The sequence below is a fragment of the Camelus dromedarius genome, chromosome 22 (genome assembly GCF_036321535.1).
Source record: "Camelus dromedarius isolate mCamDro1 chromosome 22, mCamDro1.pat, whole genome shotgun sequence".
Classification (NCBI taxonomy): domain Eukaryota; kingdom Metazoa; phylum Chordata; class Mammalia; order Artiodactyla; family Camelidae; genus Camelus; species Camelus dromedarius.
Genome location: NC_087457.1, coordinates 35,554,683 through 35,575,992, shown reverse-complemented (window position 1 = coordinate 35,575,992; position 21,310 = coordinate 35,554,683). Strand labels below are relative to the sequence as shown.

General features: G+C 50.7%; 1 protein-coding gene across 1 annotated transcript in view; it reads left to right on the top strand.

The window, feature by feature from the left end:
* DLGAP2 (DLG associated protein 2) overlaps window positions 1–21,310 on the top strand; it is a 440,996-nt gene that overhangs the window by 42,666 nt on the left and 377,020 nt on the right. The window contains exon 2 of the mRNA XM_064477626.1: window positions 7,687–7,790. Coding sequence (XP_064333696.1) covers window positions 7,746–7,790 — 45 coding nt within the window. The 5' untranslated portion in view covers window positions 7,687–7,745. The remainder of the gene's footprint in view (window positions 1–7,686; window positions 7,791–21,310) is intronic.

Sequence of the window (21,310 nt, the reverse complement as noted above, 5' to 3'; positions counted from 1 at the left end):
GGCACTGGCCCTGACCCAGCCCTGAGCCTCTCCGGTTTCTGCATCTGTGTCTGTCGTCCCCTGACCGGGCACCGCTGGCTGCCACCCTGTCATCCCTCTGACCCAGCACGTCTGGGGGGCCTGGGGCCCTTCCCTGTTCCCTGCTCATCCGGCCTCCCCTGTTCAGGAAACCCTTGGTGGGCCCCCACGGCCTCACTCCCCAGCCTGCCCTCCGGGTTTTCATGACCGCGGCCCCGGCCAGCCGCTCTCCTTATCTTGTGCTGTTGACTTTTCTGTAGCACGGGCTGCCGCCAGAAACCACACCGTGCTCCTCCAGTGTGCGCTCGGCGCTGGCCCCGGGCCCTGCGCCGACACTGCCCTCAGGTCCTGGTGGGTCCGCTCGGAAGCCGCCTCGTCACAGACCCGTCCCTGCTGCTCCAGCTCCAGGTCGCCTGTCTTTCCTGCAGCTCGCGTTACGTTCCACCTGTTCTGCGCCTCAGAATGACGTGTTTCCTTTGTATTATAGTTGCTCTGCCTCCTGGTTTCTCCCTTGCTGCGTACATGAGCTCTGTAAGCAGTAACACCTGCACGTGAGCGGTTCCGTCCGGTGTTTACTGACTCGCAGTGAGAGGGGCCTCGAGCCCACGGCTGGTTCGGCTGACTCTCGTGGACGGGGAGACGGGCCGCGGGGCTCGGTGCCCGTGCAGATTCAGCGCTGAGCCGACTTGCAAGGGGCCGGGCTGCCGGAGGAGGCTTGTGCAAGGTACACGCTCAGAACTGCGCTTTTTAAAATCAGCTGTCAGTTCCTGCTTTTGTAAACCTCAGGTCACAAGATACAGTTAGCGCCAAGAGCCTGCTTCAGCAGGACACCTTCCCCGCAAAGTGGGGATGCTTGACCCCAGGGGGCTTTCTTCATTTCTGGGCAAGAAGGACACTGTCCCTTGACCTTGGTGCCCCACTTCGTGACACTTGTGCTGAAAATCGTGAACGCGATGGGTGAGCACACGTCCCTGTGCCGCACGATCGGCTGGAAATTAGCATTTCGCTAACACGGGGAAGGAAATACAATTCAAGGGCTTGCAAGAGCAACTTGAAGTTAAGTTACGGAGAAAAAGAGGAACCCGCTAAATACGTTCACCCTGCAGCTCTGCCTTGTCCCTGCTGGGCCGGGAGGTGTGCGCACTGTGAATTTAAAGGGCAGAGAGAACAAGGAGCAGGCGTCTCTACCTCACAGGTGCACGTGGCCTCGGGCAATTCTCACTGTAGCGTCTTTAAGAGCAAGAGAGAGTCACGCGTTTGCTGAATAATAGATCACTGCACTCCCTGAAGTGGGCGCTGTTCTGGAGGACTCCGTGGAGTTGGCTTTGATCCTCCGATTCTGGGGTTTCTAAGCAAACTGCTCTCCTCTTCATCTTTGATGCCCAGGGTCGCGGGAGGATGGTGAGCGGGAGTGGGGTCCGCGTGCTTGGTTCGGGGTCTTGGATGCCCCAGCCCTGTGGCTGATTCAGAAGCGAGGTCCTGCTCTTTTTCTGCCAGTGGAAGCCAGGACCCTCGCAGACCCGCCCTGAGTGACCGGCCCTCCCGTGCCGCCCCCGTTTCCATGCCTCACAGGGATGTAGTGACAGAGGAAAGGGGGGCTTCGAGTTTGCTCTGTTCGGTAACTTCCAGCTTGAAGAAACGAACACAGGAAGCCCTACTTCCGCCGAGGACGTTCTAGCACAGGAGTGTTCGAAGGTGCAAAGTTAATTATCTTCTTCCTCATCCCCCCCTTTCTTATACTGTTTCCACTCTGATTCAGCCTAAGCCCCCAGAAGGGCCCTGCTGTCCTGCGCGCACTTGTGTCGGTGCATCTTCCCTTCCCACAGCCCCAGGCACTTTCTCGAGCAATTTGCAGTGGGAGTGATTTGACCCTAAGTAAACACTGATTCCCTGAACTTGCTTTTTTCCCCCTTAAAATGCCCCAGAATGAGATTTTTCATGGCGTTGTGTCAGAAGTGCAGCTCTGAGAAGGGACCCCCCCCCCCCCGGCTTCTCCCAAATTCCCGCTCCTTCTGGGCGGTGCTTCCTCCCAGGGAAGCGCGTCTGTGATCAGGTGCCAGGCTGCATCAGAGTCTTTGCGGAGGAAGGGCCTTGGAGTCAGGATGCCGGTCGCCACGTTCTGCATGTCTCTCTGACGCTCGCCGTCTCTAAGTATCGTCCCTGAGACCCTCCCCGGACCCCGGATCGGGCAGGTCCCGGCCTGAGGAGGGCTGTGTCTCGGGCTGCCCTGTGTCGTGGCTCCAGCAGTGTCCGTGCTGTGATTTTTAAGTTGCTGTTTCCGGCGCCCCATGCACCACCGTGGGCTCATCTTTTCCTCTTTGTTTGGACGCGATCCCAGCAAACTGGGGACCCAACCAACACTGATAATTGTGTGTGTGTGTGTGAAACTATGTTCAGATTTCATCCTGGACTGTTAGTTCCTGTTGGATTTTTCCTTTGAGTGCTTCCATTTTGAAGAAGAAAAAGATAAAGTGCTATATTTTGCAGATTTTCTTTGCATGATCTTTGCCAAGACTATTTGGAAACCCCCCTGGAAAACTGGGTGCAAAGTGTTCTTAGAACCAGAAGCAGATGCCCTGCGCCGTTGCCCTGGGGCAGAGCTGCGGCTCAGTCGGTTAGGCCGGGTGCTGGCTGCGTGTGGCAGACACCCAGCCTGCTGGCTCGCAAGCGTCCGGGACGCCATGGGGTCGGGCGGTCAGGAGCAGGGTCTGGAGGCTCAGATGGACTTTAAGGTGTGGTTCTCTGCGGCTCTGGGGCCCTCCCAGGCGCTCTGTCCAGGTGGAGCCCTCCACCCCCAGTCGCCCCAGGAAAACCATCCCAGTGACCGTCCGTTGGTTGGTGACCAGTGTGCACGTCTCTGGACTGGTCACCGTGGTCGGGGGCGAACTGCACTGACTTAGCAGGTCTGGATGGAGGAGGAGGTGGTCCCCAGAGGAGGACCAGGGGAAGAGAGAGGAGGACGCGCTCTGAAGACAGAAACAACACGGGACAAGTGAGACACTCTCACGTCTTCCACGTGAGGAGGGTTTAGCGTCTCAGCAGCTCCCTGCGGTCCAGGCTGCGGTTTTACTGTTGGTTCTTCTTCTTTTCTAAGCAGAGGTCCTGCCAATCGGACCCGTGCTAAGCACACGCTCTGCCACCGAGCTGCACCCACCCTCCCCGGCTGCGGTTCTCACGCTCGGGTCCATTTTCTGTCTCTCAGGCACTTTTTCTGCAGAGACATCACGACCGATCAAACAGGTCGGCGTTCGGTAGCCATCAATGAGTGAGACAGCAAAGCTTCCCTGTTCAGCTGCAGGTTCACATCCACCCCGCTCCTCGTTAAAGAGCTCTGTCAGTTAGACAGCAACGTGTAACAGAGAAAGAGCAAGTCATTATCCCCATGAAAACACCGGGACACGTGGGAGCAGGGCTGGGGGGAGCAGTAACACGGACACTCAGTGGCCCGAGCTGCGTGGCTGGGGGTCACGTGAGTCCTGGTGTCCCCTGGGATGGAAGTGTCATCAGGGCTACGCAGGCATGCGCTCGAACCCCGAATCCCCCGCCTGGACAGAGAACCTCAAGTAATTCTTGACTCAGAATTTCAGCCGCGCCTTCAGATGTGGGCCCTTCGTAAGCTTCTGGCCTTTGGCGTCTTCACTTTCTCTGTGAAAGGCTTTGGTTACTCTGGGTTTTCCCAGCGGGCTGGTAGCACGAAGGATCCACGCCCCCTCCCTGAGCCCTAACCCCTCTGGTCTGACGTGATGGAACATTCTCTGTCTCTCCTGTTCCATGCGTGTCAGAGCCCAGGGAATGCATCACAACTGGAGCGCGGACGTCTGCTTTCCGCACAACCTGCGACTGTTTTACCCAGCAACCAAAGGCAGTTTCTTAGCTCTGTTTGCTGTTCCCACTTTTCCTTTTGAGCTTGAAACTGCTTTTGGGATAAAAAGGACGGCAGCTAAAAGGGCAGTGAGGAGGGCATGGGAGCGAGCACAGAGCAGACGGGGGGGACCCGGCCTGGCCACCGTGAGGTGGGGGCGTCTGCTGCGTGATGGCCGCACCTCCAGGTAGGAGACCTGAGACGAGCCCCTAGAAATCGCTCTGCATGAACTCACTGAGAGCACCCCAAAATATGTACAGAACTGTTAGCAACCGGGGAAAACTGGAAACAATGCAGGTGCCTAGCAGTAAGGGATTTGTAGGGCCAATTGTGACTCTTCAAGGCAAGAAAAAATCGACCGAGTGCAGGACATCCCGGAGAGACCGTGACTCCATCCCAGACAGCGCCGTAAAGCAGCTCACACAGGGCTTTTGGTTTCCCGGTGGTGAAAGTTATGCTTACGCCATACTGCAGTCTGCTGAGTGCACAAGTGCACTGTGTCAAAACAACCCCAACGTAGTTTCCTTCATTAGAAAGTACTTTATTGCTGAAAAGTGTCAACCATCACCTGAGCCTTCAGCAGAGGTTCTCGCCTCGCTGTTCACTGGTCCGGGTGGAGGTCGCTGAAGGTCGAGGTGGCTGCGGAAACTTCTTAAACCAAGACAGCAGTGGAGGGCGCTGCGCCGACCGACCCTCTCTTTCACAAGTGGGCTGTCTGTAGCAGGAGACGCTGTCCGACAGCGTCTTACCCACAGTGCAGCCTCCCCCAGGATGGGGGTCGGGCCTCTCACAGCCTGCTGCGTCTCTTCACCAAGGCTGTGTCATGTTCTGAATCCTTTGTTGTCATGTCAGCAGCCTCCACAGCATCGTCATCAGGAGGAGACGCCATCCCAGGAGAACACTTTTTTTTTTGCTCATTCATAAGAAGCAGCTCCTCATCCGTTCAAGTTTTATCCTGAGATGCAGCAGTTCCGTCCCATCCTCAGGCTCCACGTCTGATTCTGCTTCTCTTGCTGTTTGCTGCACATCTGCGGTGGTGTCCTCCACCGAAGTCTAGCGCCTGCCAAGTCGTCCAGAAAGGATGGAGTCAACTTCCTCCAAACGCGTTAATGTTGATATTACTGCTAATGTTGACTCTTTCCCTGCATCACGAACGTTCTTCACAGCATCTACAGTGGGGGCCATTTCCAGAAGGCTCTCAGTTGACTTTGCCCAGTTTCATCAGAGGAATCACTGTGTAAGGCAGCTCATAAGGCAGCCTTATGAGACGTATTCCTTCAATATGAAGACTTGACAGTTGAAACGACTCCTTGATCCAGGGCTGCAGAATGGAAGGCGTCTCAGCAGCCGTGAGGATGGCGTGAATCTCGTTGTCCGTCTCCAGCAGGGCTGTGGGGGACCAGATGCGTTGCTGGTGAGCAGTAATGTTTTGAGAGGAATCTTCTTTTCTGAGCAGTAGATCTGAACAGTGGGTTTAAAATAGTCAGGAAGCCATGCTGTAAACAGGAGGGCTGTCATCCGGGCTGTTGTTCCGTTCACAGAGCACAGGTAGGGTGGATTTATCACCGTTCTTAAGGGCCCTGGGGCTTTCGGATGGTAAGTGAGCAGAAGCTTCAGCGGAAAGTCATCAGCTGCATTCGCCCCTAAGGGGAGAGTCGGCCTGTCCTTGAAGCTTTGAAGGCGGGCACTGACTTCTCTCTGGCTAGGAAAGTCCTCGATGGCGTCTTCTTCCAATAGAAGGTCATTTCACGCGCGTTGAAGGTCTGGAACCTGCAGGGCTGATGGCGGCTGGGCCTCCTGGAGACCTGGCTGCAGCCTCCACACCTGCACTCCCTGCTCCACCTGCGCTGTGACGTTCTGGAGAAGGCTTCTCTCCTCAAACCTCACGAACCACCCTCTGCCGGCTCCAGACTTCCCTTCCGCAGCTGCCTCACCGCTCAGCATCCAGAGAGCTGTGGAGGGTTAGGAGCTGGCTCTGGACTAAGCTCTGGCTGAAGGGAAAGCTGTGGCCAGTTTGACCTTCTCTCCAGACCACAGAGACTCCCTGCATCTCAACAAGGAGGCTGTGAGGCTTTCTCACCATCCTTCAGTTTCCCTCAAGAACTTGTCCTTTGCCTTCACGACTTGGCAACTGCAGGGCCCAAGAGGCCTCGCCGTTAGCCTTTCCTGGCTGTGGACCTGCCTTCCTCACGAAGCCTCAGCATTTCTAGCTTTTGATTTAAAGTGAGAGACATGCAACTCTTCCTTTCGCTTGAACATTTAGAGGCCGTTGTAGGGTTACTTGTCGGCCTAATTTCAATCCTGTTGTGTCTGGGGGACAGGGAGGCCCGAGGGGAGGGAGAGACGGGGACGACTTGGTGGTGGAGCAGTCAGAACACACAGTGTTACTGATGAAGTTCCTCTGTTACACGGAAGCCCCCAAACAGTGGACAGCAGTAACATCGAAGATCGCCGATCACGGATCTCCATAACAAGTACAGTAGTAACGAACGAGCTTGGAATGTTGGGAAAAGCACCAAAATGTGACACAGAGACACCAAGTGAGCAAAGGCTGTTGGGAAAACGGCGCCGACAGACTTGCTGGATGTAGGGTTTTCACAAACCTTCAGTTTGTAAAAACACAATGTCTGCAAAATGCACTAAAGGGAATGCCTGGGCAGGAGGCTGGCCTGACTCCGCAGTGACGGAGGAATCTCGATGGTCCCTGAGTGAGCAACGCAGGCAGGAGAGTGGGATGTCGGCTCTGGGAACGTCCGGCCTTTTAACCTTAAATGCCTTGAAATAAATACACAGTTCAGATCGACAGTCACAACAGATGTGTGTTCACTGTGACCGGGAACCCAGGCGGGTGCCCAGTGTGTGCATTGCAATCAGTGTTTGCGGGGAGTGCTCGCTAAGGGAGAAATGGGTCGTTCCCTCACCTTTTTAGGGCTGTACGTTTGAAAGTAAGCACGGGGCATTTAGTCGCATGTGATCAGACTGGTGCTGGGTCAGAGATTTTGGTGAGAAAACAGGATTTTCGGAAGGTGGTGTACAACACCCAGCACTTCGGCTTGGTGAGAATTAACAGAACATGACCACATGTCTGGGGCCACGTGAAGCGTTTGTGGGTGAGCATTTGTGGTCAGACTAGCTCAGTCTGAGAAAAGAGCACTTTTTCCAGCGTGATGTTATAAATAAGTCTGCTGAAAAACACTCGCGTTCCTTTGAAAGTCTGATTCACTTGGGGGAAACAATAATTCCATGTATCAGTGCAATAAAAAAGGGGCAGAGGTTTTATAGTTTACCAGAGTGTGTGAACGGTGCCTCTTTACGAAGCACGCTGCGCTCAGTTTATCTGGGGCTGGCTCTCACTTCTGTTCCTGGAAAGAAAGTGACCAAGTATTAATATTCCCTGGGACTGTTCTTCTGTTTCTTGGAATCTGCCTGGTTCTTTGCAGACCCAGTCTAAGCTCACAGAGACCGTTTCCATCCTTGAGCTGTGTGTGGAATCGGAAGCCCTGATTTAATCACCTCTCTGTGGCTGAGTATTTTGACGTCGTGAGCCCTGCTTATCACGACCTCCAGCCCTGCTGGAGACCCACAGTGCTCGTGGGCAGGGCTGGGCCTCGCTCGGAGCACCCGCGTTGTTTTCCACCTGCCGCTTCCCCGCCTGGCCTTGCCACGTGGCCGTTCCCGACTGGCTGATTGTTGCTCAGTGTGGTGGTTTTTGTCATGTGCAAAATCCATGTGTGTTCTTTGCTGCCAGGGGTGGTTTACCTGCTTCTTCATCATGTTTTCCCATCTCTGTCCGTTCCTCACCACAGGCCCTCCCGGCGTCCGAGGCCCGGCCGTAGCGCTGCCTGGTTCCCCACGTCGCTGGTGGATGCCCTCGGCCCGCACCTGCTCCGCCGCCATGGGCACCGCTCAGGTACCGTGTGACCCTCCTCCCGGCTCGGGCCTGGGCCGTGTGAGTCTCGGGGATGGGCCCTCGGGGGTGGGTGTCTGGGGCTGAGTGTGGGGCTGGGGACCCACTGCTTCCATTGGAGGCTCCCTGTTCAGACAGAGTCGTGTCTGCGAGTGGCTTGGAACCGGGGCTCATCCGTGTGGTGCTGGGGAAGCTGGGGAGGCGGTGGAGGTGCCTGGGAGTGAGGGTGAGGGGAGGTCTGGGCTCCTGTCCTGCCTGTGCCCCCACGTCACTGTGTGCTTGAAGGAGGGAGCCGGGGCCCACAGGTGGGACCGCATGAAGCCCACCCCCAGGCTGGCCTTCTCCCCAGGGGTGGAAGGGGCTGCCCGGTGCTTACAGGGCCTGCACGTGGTGGTGCTGCTGGCCCTGCTTTTGTGTGTGGGACACAGGACTTCCCAGAGCTGATGGCAAGTGAAACGGGACACAGACACACCCCCTCCCACTGACGGCGCTCTCACTGCGGAGTGTTCGCTCCCCAAACACCCAGGACCCCCAGGGCCACATGCCCACCTTGGGTCTCCGCGCACACAGGAGCGCCTCTGAGAGCAGAGGGTGAGCAGTGAATCAAGAGTCCACGCCTTTGCTTCCATTCGGTGCTCGTAGGAGATCAGGCAGCGCCCTGTGGTCCCACTTCTTCCTCCAGACGGGTTTGTCCTGATGGCGTGGAAGTTTCAGGCAGACGCTTGCCCCTGGTGCCGCCTGCCCGCCTTCCGTCCCCTCTTACCCCGCACGCCGGCATCTCAGTGACTCTCACCTTCTTGATAGTCTCAGAAGGGGTGTCGGCTTGGTGTCCGGCTCCATGGCGGGAACGTGGCTGCTCTTTGCTGGGAGTTTTGTGTAGGAGCCTCAGGAGGCCGAGCCTTTTCTTTCCCTCTTGTTAAAGATCTGCTTCTCCCTCCACTTCAGCAAAGATGGCACGCAGGCCTGCTCAGCCCTCTCACCAGCCCTGCGGTCGGGCTGCAGCCGAGCAGAGGCAGCCGCGTGTCTTCCCCCACGAGTTGGGTTCCGTTCTAGATTGCGGAGAAGAGTTCAGTCTGGCGCAAGTCACAGAAGAGGAGTTTCTTAGAGGCTGTTGGGGGCACCACAGACCCGATGTGGGGCTGCACGAAGAGTCTGCACGAGACGGCCAGGGCCCGGCGGGACGAGGAGGCGCCCGGCACCTGTGCAGGCCTCCCTCCTGGGACGCAGCCCCTGCCGAAAGGGCCAGGACGGGGGTGCGGGGAGGGTGACAGGCCTGAGCCCAGCGGCCAGGAGGGCTGGGAAGCTTCTTTTATTGCTGTGGTTGGTGTTTGTGCTCCTGTCACACTGGGGGGGGGCGGGGGGTCAGTCACAGGGGAGGTGTCATGCAGGGAAGCCAGTTAGACTGTTGGCAGCCCTGGGCGGGAGCCCTCGCTGCGGTCCCCTCCCTGGCTACCTTCCTTCCTTCTTTCGTCCCCTGCTGTCAGATGCGCCTGTCCTTCATGGAAGGAAATCACGCTTACTTTTACCCCAGGGGGTCCCCAGATCTCAGGAGCCACGCAATCCAGCTTCTAGGCAAAGGTCTTGGAACAAAGTCCATTCGGTTCAGCATCACCCCTCCTGAGCTCTGCCCCTACGCGCTACACACAGCCAGTACGACCCCACGGCCTAGAGGAAATCGGGTCCAGGCCGGTTCAGCCTGTTTAAGTATGTGCGTGGCAGCGAAGAAAAGTTGTGGGCGGTGATGGCAGCTCTGGTTTCCGCGGCGGGGCGCGTGCTTGGTGCTCACACTCCCTCTCTCCCCGAAGAATTCCACATTCGCACGGCCCTGGCCTGCGACCGCGCTGGTCTGGGACCTTCACCTCCTGTGTGAGGATGAGTGATCATGCTTCACCCTCCGGGACCTCAGTTCTTGGTGGTCCTGCCCATGAGGGCCTCTGCGGGCTTCCCAGAGTGTTTCCAACGCATGCGGTGGAACCCGCAGGGGATTCAGAGGATGCCCTGGTTCTGACCAGCTGCCCTCACCAGCATCAGAAGCCCTGCTGCATCCTGATACTGTCAGTCCAGGCGTGTCTGTGTGTGCACCTGGGGATGTGTGTGTGTGTCTGTCCTTCTGGGGGTGTGAGTGTGTCTGAGTGTGTCTGGGGATGTGTGTGTGTCTGTGTGTGTGTCTGGGTGGGGAGGGTGGCTCTCTGATCCAGGCAAGGTTACTCCTCCACTGATAGCACACACTGAATTAAGTTCATACAATGACTGGGTATTTTCATTATGTGACATAAGGAATGTATTCTAAATATTAGCTATGATTTATAATATTTAAATTTAAATATTTAGATTTCTCTTTAAACTCTTAAAATGTTACCTACTTCTGTTTACATATTACCCACCTCTCAACCCCGGGAGGCTGGTGTCTGGGGTTTGAAATGTTCTGCAGAGACTCTGGAGAAGAGAAGTGAACTGAACAACAGGCCTCGTCGAAGCACTGCTGGCACCGAGCCTGTGCACAGATCTCCCGCGGCTTCCTGGAGGGTCCCCTGCCCTTGCCTGGCTCCTTCCCTGTGTCTGTGACTCTGTCTCTCAGATGTGTGACCATCACCAGTCCTCCACCCCGCGTGGCCCATCTCAGCCCCCAGGCGGCCTCCTCTCGGGAGGGGTCTCGGCGGGACCTCACGTGCTCAGATCACGTTCTCCCGGGAATCTGAGGTCTGTGCATGTGAACTTGGTTCTAGTTCCCTTCTAAAGGCTCTGCTAAGTCACCAGATTCTCTCACTACTTAGAGAACAATGAAATAAGAAGCCATTTTATGACGGTGGCTGTTTCAAGCCTTCACACTTAAACTTCCCCCCCAAGTCGGCCAGTCCGTGGAGTCGGGGACACAGCAGCGACATCGACTTGCTGGTGGGTTGGTGGTCGTGCTCTGACACTCACGCGTTTATCTCAGTGGGTTGATCGTGGGCCTCTCCCGTCACATTTGAGACCCTTGGTTCTTGTCCGGGAAGGTGTCCCTCCTCCTTTCTCCAGAGTAGGGTGGGAGGTGGGGGGTGAGCAGAGCTCTCCCTACACGACACACAAACGCCTGGATCGAGAGCCCCTAGGACAGCAGACGTCATGGCAATGCAGTAGCTGTGTCGTCCAGAAGCACTTCCGTCCGTGTTGCCTGGAGCCACGTCTGTCCCGCAGCCCTGGGGAGACAGGAGCCGGGGCACCAGGCCTGGACTCGGCCGTTGTCTGGGGCAGCTAGCGCGCACGTCCGCAGGGGACAAGGTGCTGGCTGTGTTCGTCTTCCTTCCCGCGAGGTGTGCGCCCTGTCCCGTCCTTCTGACGATCATCTTTCCCAGGGACACGTGGTCTCAGCATAAATATCACTCGGAGTTTTAGTTGTGAAGTTTCCCCTTGTACCAACGTATGAGCTTTGGTCATTCACGGGGAATCACTGTTTAAATAAGTAAACGCACGTGCTGGGCTGTAGAGGGTTGGCTAGGAAGTCTAAGGAGGGTTTGAGGAGGAGGTTTGCACTCGAGAAATGCTGACAGTGTCTCACCTGCAGCTCAGGGTAGGCCTGTGGACGTGCAGATGTGCAGACGGACTTCGGAGTTTGAGCCTGGGAGGGTCACAGGGTGGTTCTGGGGGGGGGGCCGGGGGAGATGGAGATGTCTCATCCATCTGCTCGACCCTTGGAGGGTGTTGGGCAGGTTGGAGGGTTTGGCGAGGCTGACACGGCACTAGAGCTGGAAATACAGCTTAGAAGGGTGACTTTTTAAAAAAGACAAACTTCTTGGAGCAGTTTTAGGTTCAGGACAAAATTGAGAGGAAGGTACAGAGATGTCCTGTGTACCCCCTGACCCCCGTGTTATCAGCACCCCCACCAGATGGTCCATTTATTACAGCTGGGGACCCTCCACGGACACGTCACCATCGCCCCGAGTCCATGGTTTACACTGGGGTTTGGTCTTGGTGTTCATTCTGTGGATTTGGACAAACATATAATGACATGAATTCATCATTATAGTGCCACACAGGGTAGCTTTTTAAGTTTCCTCCATGTCTCTCCATGGCTGATAGCTCTTCCTTTTCAGTGCTGCAGAAGATTGTTTACTAAAAACAGATTTGGAGAAGGATGAGCTCCCCTCAGGGAGGCCCTGGGGAGAGGAGACCAGGGACAGAGCAGAGGTTGCAGATCCAGTGGGAGGAGGGGCAGGGTGAGGTGCCCAGTGTGACCCGTGGCCTGAGGCCGTGGCAGCAGATGCAAGCTGACGCCACCAGGAGGCAGCTGATTGAAGGGAGACCATGGCCACCAGGGCTGGAGGTTTCTGGGGAAGCAAGAGACTGTGGTTACTAAACACGGTCATTAATAACCCTCGAATGGTGAGGCGCTTTGGTTATTCCGACTGTAAGCTGAAGTTCATTCCAACAGTCAGCTGCTCAAAAACTCTCAGCAGTGAATGTGCACATTATTTTGTTGAATCAGAAAGCTTGCATTCTAGCAAGAGAAAAGCAACAAATAACACAAGGGAACTCCCATAAGATTATCAGCTGATTTTTCAGCAGAAGCTCTGCAGGCCAGAAGGGAGCAGCATGATGTGTTTAAAGTGAAGAAAGGGAAAAACCTTCACCCAAGAACACTCTGCCCAGCAGGGCTCTCGTTCAGACTTGATGGAGAAATCAAGCTTCACAGACAAGCAAAAGCTAAAAGAACTCAGCACCACCCAGCCAGCTTTACAACAAATGTTGAAAGAACTTCTCCAGACAGAAGGGAAAGGCCACAGCTAGAAATCAGAAAATTACAAAATGAGAAAGCTCACCAGTAAAGGCAAACGTACAGTAAAGACAGGAAGCCGTCCACACGCAAACCAGTAGGGAAGCTAGCAGACGAGAGCGGCAAAGCTGTCTGTGTCCACGACAAGCAGTTACGGGAACACAGAACGATGAAATGTGAAGTGCGATATCAAAACCCCTGAGGGCGAGGGGAGGAGAGCACGCATGCAGGTATCTGGAATGCATTTGAAATTAAGAGATTAGCAATCATGTATATATATACAGACTTCTATACCAAAATCTCCTGGAAACTGCAAGCCGAAAATTCATAACAGATGTAGATGCACAGACAAAAAGAATGAGAAAGCTTCATTCCATTCACCGACTCAGTCCAAACATGTTCCCCCGATTGTGTGATGTTAGGTGTGTGTGGCTTTACGTTAGCAAAGCGTTGAGATTCACTGAGGACCTAGATATTAGGTCATTGTCAGAACCATCTTTTAAGAAAATAATATAGAAAAAATGGAAGATGTAGAAGAAAATCGTACAAAAAGGATTTGATGGATTGTCATTGTCATCGTCCAAAACCAGGACCCTGACCCTTGTCCCGGGAGCCCTGTGTCCCAGGCACAGCCCCGACTGCTGCCCGGGGCTAACCCAGTCCAGATTTCATCACGCCCGCCTGTTTCCTTAGTCTCAGCGCAGGCCCGAGCTCCTGGCTCTGGAGTCTGGTCTGGACCACTTTTCCAGGGGAGGCGTCTTTAAGTCTCTCGCCTGCTGCCCCTTCTCTCGGGGGCCTTTGACCTGGACGGTCCCCTGCCGTCCAGAGCGCAGGGTGGCTCGGGCCACAGCACAGCGGGCACCTCTGTCCTCTGCCCGTCCCCACACCCTGGGCAGTGGGTCCGGATGCTGATGACTCGTGTGTCCCTTGGCGGGACTGTGGGTGCAGGTGGCTTCTTTCATCAGACAGACATCATGTTGGCTTCTCTCTCCGTGAAATCAGCCACTGTGGATGGTTGAGGCCTAAATCCTTCACTTCCCTGGGAGCTGGGAAGTAGTGATATTTGATTTTATGCAAATTGGAATTGTTTGCGTAAAAAGAGAGCCCCTTCCGTCTGTTTCATTAGGCAGTGGAGGGCGCAGGGTCAGAGCTTCCTCTCCGCTGTCTTTACAAGTTCTCGGTGTGTCCTTGTGTTTCGCGCTTTGCGGGGCTCTCTCTCCCCCGGTTTTCTTGTGAATGGTATTCGTGAGCTTCGTATGTTTTGATGTGGGGATTGGGGAGGGGGATTGAAACTGTGCTGCTGTTTTTATAGCATTCACTGTGTTCTACATATGTGGCTTTAAAGATTATTAATACATTTTCATACAGAACTTAAAAAACAAAACTCTTGTGATTTTTTTTGTTCCCTGCATTCATGTTATATAATACTTGTACACTTATTTCACATATAGTCTTCTAAAAATAAGTAAATGCTTTTTGTATTTGTAACTTTATTCAGAAGATGCGTTTAAATCATTGGTATTTACGTGTGTCATGTTAGATATATTTTAATGGATTATTTAATAGATAAAACATTTTAAAATATTAGCGATATGTTTTAATATATCAGATGCAGGTAATTTTAAAGATGATTTTGACATTTAATGATACCTGTTGACATAAGCATTTTTAATACTGAGCACTCTTCTAAGTTCCTCTTTATTTAAAATGTTTTGTCCCTTTGTGGTGAAGCACAGATGCTAATATTGCCTCAGCTTTTCCATGGAAATAAATGAATTAGAAGGGAAGTATGCTTGTAGGTTGGGGAGGTCAGTAAATTTTCTATCAGGAAGTGGAAATGAATAGAAATAATAGGGATGGTTCATGTATAAATCAGTTTTTTAATAAGAAATTTAATTGAAATATATCGTACCTACAGAGAAGTATGCCATTCTTAGGGTTCCAGCTCCCTGAGTTTTCATGGAGGGGACACGTCCTTCTGACCATCAGCCGGATCGGTACCTGAAGCGTTCCCAGCTCCACGAGGCCTGGGTGCCCCGCCCGCTGTTCCTCTTCCTGCCCCGCTGGGATCGCCCTCGTCTGCCATCTAACAGCATAGATTCATGCTGCTTGTATTCCAACTTCACATGAATAGAACGGTACCAGGCATATCATCCTGTCCTTACGACGTTATTCAGATTTAATTCACATGCCATACAATTAACCTGTTTAAAGTTCGTAATTAAGCAGTTTTCAGTATATTATTTTGTATATTCGTAGAGCTGTGCCACCATCACCACCATCAGTTTTAGAAATGTTCATTACCCACAGAAGAAGCCACACGCCCCTCAGCCACCCCACCCCAATCCGCCCGCCCCGCTCGAGCCCTCGGCCACCACCAGTGGGCGCTCTGTCTCCATGGACTTCCCCGTTCTGGGCGCGTCGTGAATGGAAGCACCTGGGATGTGGTCTTTTGGGTCTGGCTTCTTTCGCGGAGCCTCATGCTTTCAAGGTCCATCCGCGGTGTGGCTCACCTGTCCTGTCTTCTCCTTGCTGGATGATGTTCAGTTGTGTGGCTTTGCACACTTTATTTTACGTAGCCACCGGCTAGCGAGCTTTTGGGTTGTGTGTGCTTTTCGGCTATTATGAATAATTCTGCTGTCAACATCGGTGCACACAGTTTTGTGTGGACTTGTGGTTTCACTCTCAGGTGCAAGCTTGGGGGAGTTGATGGGTCCTCTGGTAACTCCATCTAACATTCTGAGGGACTTCCTGGATGTTTTCCAGAGCAGCTGAACCATCTTACATCCCCACCATCAGTGTACGCGGGTTCCTGTCTCTCCACGTCCTTGCCCACACTTGTCACCATCTCTCTTCTGATTCAGATCGTCAGAGTGCGTGTGAAGCGCGTCTCCTGGTGGTTATGGTCTGTGTTTCTCTGATGGGCAGTGCAGCTGGGCGTCTTTGCACGTGCTTGCTGGCCGTTTTGGGGAAATGACTATTCAAAGCCTTTGCCCACTTTCAAAACTAGGTTAGTTGTCTATTGTTGAGTTGTAAGAGTTCTTTTAAATCCTAGAAACATGTTTTTCTCAGATGTATGGTTTGCAAATATTTTTCCTATTTTGTGCATTGTATTCTCACTTTTTTGGTGGTGCCCTTTGAAGGATAAAAAGAGTTTAATGTTGATAGTGTCCAGCTTGTCTGTTTTCCCTTTGGTTGCTTGTGCGTTTGGTGTCATACTTAAGAACCATTGTCCAGTCAAGGACATGAAGATTTATACGGTGTTTTCTTTTAAGAGTTGTGTATTTTTTGTCTCTTACATTTAGGTCTTTGATACTTTTTTTTTTTTTTTTTGGTCTTTGACACACTTTGAGTTAATTTTTATATGTGGTGTGAGGTAAGAATCCAACTTTTTTTTTTTTTTTTTGCATGTAGATGTTCAGTTTTCTCAGCATCATTTGTTGAAAAGACTGTTCTTTCCTCACGGAATTGTCTTGGTTCCTTTGTTGAAGATTAGTTAGCCGTAGATGTATGAGTACATTTCTGGACTCTCAGTTTTACTCTGTTGATCTATAAGTCTGTCTTTATGCCAGTTTCACACTTTTGAGGGGTGCTTTGTAGAACTTTTTAGTAAGTTTTGAGATTGGGTATGTGAGTCTTCCAACTTTATTCTCTATCAAAATTGTTGGCTACTGAGAGTCCCTTGTAATTCCACGTGAATTTTAAAAGCAGTTTATTAATTTCTGCAAATAAGTCATCTGAGATTTTGATGGAGATGTCATTTACAATGTAGATCAATTGCCACCTTACAAGTATTACGTCTTTTGATCTGTGAACATGATATGCTTTTCCATTTAGGTCAGCAGTGTTTGGTAGTTTTCAGAGTGTAACTTTTTCACTTATTTTGTTAATTTTATTCCTAAGTGTCTTATTCTTTTAGATGCTACTGTAAATAGAATTGTTTCCTTAATTTTATTTTCATTTGTTCACTGCAAGTGTGTGGAAACACCGCTGACTTTTGTGTGCTTTGTCTTGTGTCCTGGAGCCTTACTGAGCTCACTGATGAGTTCTAATGTTGCAGGAAATGGGTTCCTTAGGGTTTTCTTTATACAAAATTACTTCATTTACTGATGGAGACAGTTTTCCTTCTTCCTTTCCAAGTTGTATACCTTCAGTGTCTTTATCTTGTTTGGCTGTCCTGGCTGGAACCTCCAGTGTGGTGCTGACTAGAAGGGTGAGAGCAGACATCCTCGTCTTGGGGGAAAGCACTGTCTTTCACTATTGAGTATGACACTTGCTGTGGGTTTCTCACTGCTGCCCATTTTCAGGAAATTTGTGGGAATTATCTTCTACTTCTAGTCGAGTGTTTCAACATTTGAATTTTGTGAAATGCCTTTTTTGTGTCCTTTGAGATGATTTTTTTAATCCTTTATTCTATTAATATTTTTACATCATTAATTTAGTTCTGGAAACTAAGCCAGCCTTGCATTCCAGGGTAAATCTAGTGTTGCTTTCTTTTATTTGCTCTTCCCCCCAACACTTGTTTGTGGATTATCTGTGCTGTGTTAGTTGTAAATTGTTCCTTATTTGTTCCACATTTTACTTGTTCCTCCTCTGGCTGATGGACATTTGGTTGGTGCACAGGTACTGACTATTATGAGTAGCGCTGTTCTGAACGTTCTTTTGTTTGTCCTATAGTGAAATTATGTTTGCATTTCCTTGGTGTGTACTTGGAATTGGAAGTTAACAGTTCATACACTCGCCTATAGGCAGGTTGAATGGATGTTTCCAAACAGTCTTCCTAAGTGGTTTTTTGCCAGCGTACACATCCACCAGCAGCGTGGACACTTCCTGTTCTTCCAGATTTCAGCCAGCTCTTGGTATTTTCCGTGCTTTTCGTGGCGGTCATCCTGGGGAGTTTGCAGTGGTGTTGTATCCTGGCGTTAACGTGCATTCTCTGACGGTGAATGATGGTAAGCACCTGGACACACGTCTTCATGGCTGTTTGGCCCATTTCGGGTGCTTATTCAAGTGTTCTCCCCGTTTTCTAACAGGTTATCTTCCTTATATTTTTAAAAATTTATATAGTAGTTGTTTATATATTCTGGATACATGTCTTTGATTTCAGTTACTTCTTCTGACTCAATTTCACTTTCTTAATGTTATATTTGATTAACAGATGCTCTCAATTTTGATATAGTCATTTTCCTGTATGCTAGCATTATTTTTATGTTATTTAATGACTCCCTTTTTATTCCAGATTCAAAGAAAAAAAGGCAAAACTCTTTGTAAAGCTTCAAACAAAAAAGTACAGCCCTCCTTATATGTGTATGAGCCTGAGTAGAACACATTCAGCATTTTTTTCTTTTTTAATGACAGAGCTAGGTTCTTACTCAGATAATTGTCTGCTAGGTGGGCTGACTCTTACGAGTGTCTGCAGAACTATCTCAAAGCCGTGTGTGGGGCGGGACTGTTCTTTGCTTTGCAAGGATGTCCCAGGCGTAACAGGACATCTGGCATCTCTGGTCCTGCTCTTTAAATGCAGGTAATAACCCCACTGTAAACACCAAAAACACTCTCAGCTTTGCCGGGCACCCTGAGTGATGGTCTCCCACTGAGAACCCCAGTCCAGGGGCGCTGATCTTGTGAGTATTAAGTGCCCACCTCACTCGGGGAGCATTCTGGCTTGGCTAGCACACAGCGGCTGGCCGCGTTGCTTTTCAGAGTCACAGGAGGAAGCCGTGCGGTGCGGCACACCTGCTTCATTTGTGTTACTCAGTGGGTTCAGGTGGCCTCAGCTCAGCCGTCTCGCAGAGTGGTTTTCAGAAAGCTAGTTTAGAATGTGCTGTGAACACGCAGTGTTACGGGGTCACCCATTCAGATGCTAATGATGTTTCCTGCTAGTGCTGAATGGTGAGATTGGAATGGTGGGGTCCTACTTTTTTTCAGTCTAATTTTGTGGCTCGCTATTATTTCGGAGCTGACAGAGGAAGTTTGGGCTTTACACATTTTTTTGTAGTGGCAGCAGTATTTTTCTTTTTAAAAATTGCTTCATTAAATATTGTACAGATACAAAAATATTTCTAAAATATGTATAAAGTATGAACAGGTAAAGGATTTGATAAAAACTCAGTTTCAGAGAAAAATTGAGGCTTCATGACTTTATTCAAAGTTCCCTGTGGGCCCCTCTTTGACCCTTTGAGCCTCACAGAGGTGATTCCTTGCCTTTAAAAAAAATACTTTAAAATAAGTTTTCCTGAAAATGTTACTATTCCCTTAACAAAACATTGCTTAGTTTTGCAAGTATCTGAACTTTCTGTTAATGGGGTCGTGGTGGGTTCTCCTCTCTGACTCACCTTGCAATCTGAGTTCAGGGTTGTGAGACCCGCCTGCACTTCGGCTGTGGCTGAGCTTCGTTCGTTGGAAGCTTCACTCGTGCGAATATCTCACAGCTGGCTTCTCCATTTTCTGTTGCCCTGTTTGTGTTCGGATGTGAAGTGATATCTCATTTTAGTTTGTGTTGTTCTGATTATCAGTGAGACTGGGTGTTTTTACGCCTGTCGACCACACACGTTTCCTGCAGTGACAGGTGCCTTTTGAAAACTTCTGTTGATTTTTCTGCTTGATTATCCTTTTATTGCTGATTTATGGGAATCCTTAATATTTTGGATACAAATGTTGTGTCATTTATGTGTGTTACAAACTGATCTTCCCCACGTGTCCTTATCTTTCCATGTTCTTCATAGTTTCTTTTCACGAGCAGAACTTCCTCAGTTTAGCAGAGTCCGCGCATTCATCTTCTTCTCTGTGGTTGATGGCTGTGTCAGTGAGCCCCATGGGGATGCGGGTGGCACCCTGAGATGAGGAGGGCTTGGCGAAGGGACGGGGGAACCTGCTGCTGTCTGGGTGGGAAGGCCAAGGTGCAGGCACAGGAGAGCTGTAGGCAGAAGCTGGGCTCACTCGTATTTTCGAATGATTCACAATTTGTTAGGAACCCAGACGTCACCAACCCCCTGACCCTCAGGGAGGGCGCTGGGGAGTGGCCACCACCAACCCCGCCACCTTCCTGCCTTTGCAGCGCAGCAGCCGGGGGCAGGTGCTGGGCGGGCAGCCCCGAGCTCACCCTGGAGGGCGGGTGGAGCGCCCGGGGTCTCCACAGCCTCTGTGCGCCTCTAGAAGCTTGATTGTTTCACCACCGGATCTTTAATCCACATGGACTCTGACCCGTAAGCGTTCTGTCCATTTTTCTTATTTTACTGAAAATTAGAAGTGTTGGTGGGCACATTGGTGTGGTTTCTCATCCCCATAAAATGTTCATTGTACGTTTATTGGGTTTAAAAATTTCTCTTTCGTTCCTCCTTTTCTAAGTACTTTAAAAAATCATGTATGCATGTTAAGTTTTCAGGAATGCTCTTTCTTCCTCTGCTGGGATTATAGTCCAGTGTTTCTTCTTCACTCTGTTAAAGGGGTGAACAGTCGTCTGTTTCACATTTTGGGGATATGTAACTTGGACTTCTTTTTTTTTTACTTTTCCGTATTTAGCTTGCTTTTGTCTCATTCAGGATCTCCCGTCCACACTGCCGCATGGTTAAGTCTGTGAGTCCTGCTCCGATTTCCCTTGTGAGGCTCTTCTGTTCCATTTATGCCTCGTATAGCGAGTGGCAACTTGGTGCTTCTTATCTGCCTTGGAACAGTTTCTGTGCAGTTGGAAGTTTTTCACGTTAGGTATTTGGTAGAAGTGGCCGTTAAAGCACGTGGACCTGGTGCTGTCTTTGTGGGAAGATTTAAAACCTCTGACTCCGTAACTCTGATGCTTATGGGAATATTCAGGTTTTCTGTTTCTTCTTGAGACAGCTCCAGGAAGTGTTGTTTGTCTACACTTTTCCATGTCATCTTTGTTTTCAGATTCGTTGGCGGAAGTTCAGTATCTCTTAGGGTTTGTTTGATCTTTGTGCTGCTTTTAGTTGTGTTCTTCTGTTCATCAATATTGGTCTTAGTGCCTTTAATTTTTTTTTTTTTAGGGCTGCCCAGTAATTTATTTATTTATTAAGTTTTTTAATTTTTATTTTTAACATTTTTTTGTTGAGTTATAGTCAGTTTACAAAGTTGTGTCAATTTCCCGTGCAGAGCACAATTTTTCAGTCATACATGAACATACATATACTCATTGTCGCATTCTTTTTCGCTGTGAGTGCCTTTAATTTTTAATTAAAATTAAAACAATTGTAATAACAGGTATTGAGATATGATTTATATGCTCTTTGTTTTTTTCTGTGTAGTTCTGACCGGAGTTTCTCGGGGAAGTCGCTGTTTGTCTGGATCGCCTCCCTGGGGCACTTTCTCTATTTAGTTTCCTTCAGTTTCTTCTTTCTCTGGCATTTGCTCCCCTTCCTTTGTTACGACCTGTAGCTCTTTTCTAGCTTTTTAGCTTGGCTGCTTAGCTTGATTGCTTGTTTACTTATGGTCCTCTTTCTACTTAATGTGAATATTTAAGGGGTAAAGGCTTCTTTCCTTTTTTATTATTTTAGCTGTGCTCACAGGTTATAGCACAACATTCTTCAGTTCTCCGTGTTCTGCCCCCACCCCGCCTCCCAGCTGCAGGCACCTGCTGACTGTTTCCTGGTCCAGGCTGTGAAGTAAGTGGAGGCACAGGGTGTGCAGCCATGCTGGCTTCTCTCCTCAGCATCACACACCTGAGGTTCATCCCTGCTGCTGTGAGCACCAGCCGTGCACCTTTAAGACTTGCTGAGTCGTAGCTGTCATGTATGTCCTTTCCTGGTCGATTCCCTTG